The 3,229-nt window shown below is 55.6% G+C and overlaps 1 protein-coding gene and 1 pseudogene across 1 annotated transcript in view; both read left to right on the forward strand.

Annotated features, from left to right (window-relative positions):
- LOC105309330 (actin-2-like) overlaps window positions 1–3,229 on the forward strand; it is a 36,037-nt gene that overhangs the window by 10,945 nt on the left and 21,863 nt on the right. Inside the window, exons 6-7 of the mRNA XM_011385451.1 lie at window positions 35–223; window positions 2,070–2,251. Of these exons, the coding sequence (XP_011383753.1) occupies window positions 35–223; window positions 2,070–2,251 (371 nt within the window). The remainder of the gene's footprint in view (window positions 1–34; window positions 224–2,069; window positions 2,252–3,229) is intronic.
- Window positions 640–758, forward strand: LOC111734014 (annotated as a pseudogene).

The following is a 3,229-nucleotide window of genomic DNA, read 5'->3' on the forward strand; positions in this document are numbered from 1 at the left end:
CCTTTCTATGCGGCTCTCTTCCTGTCCTGCACAGGTGACCGGGAATACATCCGGGACATGAAGGAGAAGTGTTGCTATGTGGCTTTGGACTTTGACAAAGAACAAGCGCAAGCCAACTCGCCTTCCTGCACACAGAAGTATCAGCTGCCTGATGGCCGGGAGATCAGCCTTGGGCCGGAAAGGTTCTTCTGCCCCGAAGCGCTTTTCCACACGGACCTCATAGGTGAGCCATGGGCTGGACTGAGGTGAGTCACATCCAGACAGATGGCTGGGCTCGCTGTCAGGAGAAGCCAGGGCGCTGAGAGGGGATTCTAATTTGAGCAGTATGTGGTAGCAATTTCAAAAGTTCCTCCTTATTAAGCACCTGCTATGTGCCTGTCACTTTGCTGCCCATTGTATGTGGGTTGTATCCTATAATCTTACTCCAAAACTCATATCGTCCTGTTTTACAGATGAGGAAACCCATTAGGGAATGTTAGGTGTTCGTCAAATGTGATTAGGTGGTGTGCTGGACTGCAAGTTGTTCATTATGTGTTATTTACACATCATTTATAAAATAATTTGAAAAATAGAAATTAAGGCAATTCGAGCATAAATGCAAAAACAATAGATTTGGAGGTAGTTTCAAAGATGTGGCGAGTCTGCGGCCATGCCACCTTCAACAAGCCTGATCCCGTCTGATCTCAGAAGCTAAGGAGGGTTGGGCCTGGTTAGTATTTGGATGGGAGACCACCTAGGAAGACCATGTGCTATAGGCATAAAAAATAAAAAAATAAGGGATCGTAAGCTGACAAGGTCCTTGCAACCTGTGAGGTCAACCAACGGTTGCCTCACCTAAAAAGAGAAAAAAGTGACGGTCCTAGAAATTTTAAACAAGCATCGAGTTGATTCCATCGTCTCGTAGGCACGGCAGAACAGGGGGAAATGGGCGAATTATAAAATTCCTGTGGATTGGGAAAATGAGGTGTGCAGGGTTGTCGGGGAACGCCAACTTTTTCCTGGAATCAAAATTGTAAAATAGTCGGTTACACCCATAAGGGACGGGGTGGGGGGCGGTCAAAGGGACCTGACCACTCCCCCAGGGCTAGCACCTAGTAAGGACATGGCGTCTCTGTCTAGCGTAAGGGACCTGGGCTCACCTCTGTTTCCCTATCAGATTGTGGTGGATGAAGGCTTAAAACCAGGCACGGGCCCCCCAGATATTAAGCGGATCCCTAAAGATGTCGCCAGGTGAAGTTTTTCACCCACGACGTAGCAGGGTGTGGGCGGGTGGATGATGGTGGGAACAACCGTGACCGTGACGATGGCAGAGCATTTGCTGCTCATGCTCACTGGGCCCGGTGTGTCCTCAAGGGTTTCTGTGAATTCACCTTGCGGTCCTTATTCCAAGGTTAGCGGGCAGGAAATATGACAGATGAGAAAAATTAGGGACCGACAGGCACAACCTACCCTGCTCAGAATCTCCCAATGTTGACAGACAGGAATACAACTCACTTATTTTTTAAGGGCTGTTCTCATTATACTGGAGCTTATTTTTGGGGAACAAAGGACAAGCCAGGAAAGGATGTTAGCGAGACTTACGGTGGGGGTCATTTTGCAATATATACAAATATCAAGTCATGGGGTTGTACACCCAAAATGACCATAACGTCGTATGTCAATCACACCTCGATCAAGAATAAATAGAGAAAAATAAAAAATAAGAGACAGGAATAATCAGTATAATTTTTCTAAGCCCACGTGAGCAAAGATACCACCTTAAAGAGATCCTTTTGTCAAGTAATTGATAGGAAGCCATTAAAAACTTAACAGTTGCCAGAACATTTGAATGTAAGTTCTCTCGGACGGAAGAGGAGAATTAATACTTTTTATGATTCGGTCATTAGCGGCTGAGTCCCGCGGCCGTGCCTGGTCTGTTGACACCCACGTGGGCCTGGAGGTGGGGGTGGGAGGGTGGGGCGGATGCTTGCCCACTGCACCCAGAGCTGTCTGAGACTCGGGGGACCCTGGGCGGGTGGCCGGCCGAGCCTCGGGCCCCTAGCTCTCGCCCCCTGTGCCCGCCCTGACAGGGAGAAACAGCCTGGGCATCCACATGACGGCCTTCCGCAGCATCAGCTCCTGCAACCCCGCCCTCTGGAAGGTTCTCTTCCGGCACGTGCTCTTGTCCGGGGGCACCGGCTCCTGCTTGGGCTTGAGGTTCCGGATGCAGAGAGAACTCTCCGCCCTCGTGTCCCCTCTGATCAACGTGAAGGTGCGTCCTCCCAGCCGTGGGCAGGGGCTGCCCGGGTCGTCTCGTAGGTGTTTCTGGCGGTCTCTGAGGGGCCGGGAACGGGCCAGGTGCTGGGGGAACATCGGAAAACAACAGCGACACAGTCCTGGAGCTCGCCTGCCAGTGCGGGGGAGGCGACAGACAGCGCAGGTCCCGAGCCGCAGACGCCCTGCTGCGTTGGAAGGGGCTGGAGGTGGGGAAGCAGGTCGGAGGGGGCAGGGCTGAGTGGCGATGGGGGGTCTCCTGGGAAAGGTGGCGGGAGTGAACAGCCCTGCGGCAGCCCAGAGCTCCGCTTCCTGGGGGAGCGCTGGGAAGCCTGGCTGGGCTGACAGAGGGAGAAGGGGGGACCCCATCAGAGGAGGCCCGTAAGGCTTTTCCCCTGAGAGGAACTGGAAGCCGCCAGGAGGTCTGAGCAGCGCAGTGACCGCGCCTGGCCGGGCCGCGGAGAAGGGCTCGGGCCGTGGGCCGGCGGTGGAGCTATGACTCGGGACACGTGCTGGCGGCACAGGCCAGCAGGGCAGAGGCGGGGGGTGGTCCAACTCCAGACGCACGCCGAAGTCCAAGGCCACAGGGTTTGCAGGGAGGTGGACGCAGGCTGTGAGGGACAGGAGCCGGGAGCGTCTCCCGGGGCAGCAGCCTGGACAACCGGGGACACGCAGGGGCCGCCGTGTGATGGGCCAGATGGCGGGAGGAGCAGCTTCGGGGACACGTGGGGCGGTCCTTTGGACACGTGGAGTTTGAGGGGCCTCCGATCCGTCGGAGAACAGATGTCGGGGTGGACTGGGGGTGCCAGGCTGCTGGGGCACATCGTGGAGCCGTCGTACAGACAGACGGGGCCCAGGGAGGGGTGTGGACAGATGGGGATAGGGACTGAACTCGAGCGATCCCGCAGAGGGAGGGACGGGGAGGCTGAGTTTCGGGGTGGGGATCAGAAGGCTGTCCTCCCGGCTCGGTCCCCGG

The sequence above is a fragment of the Pteropus vampyrus genome, unplaced genomic scaffold, assembly GCF_000151845.1.
Source record: "Pteropus vampyrus isolate Shadow unplaced genomic scaffold, Pvam_2.0 Scaffold720, whole genome shotgun sequence".
Lineage (NCBI taxonomy): Eukaryota > Metazoa > Chordata > Mammalia > Chiroptera > Pteropodidae > Pteropus > Pteropus vampyrus.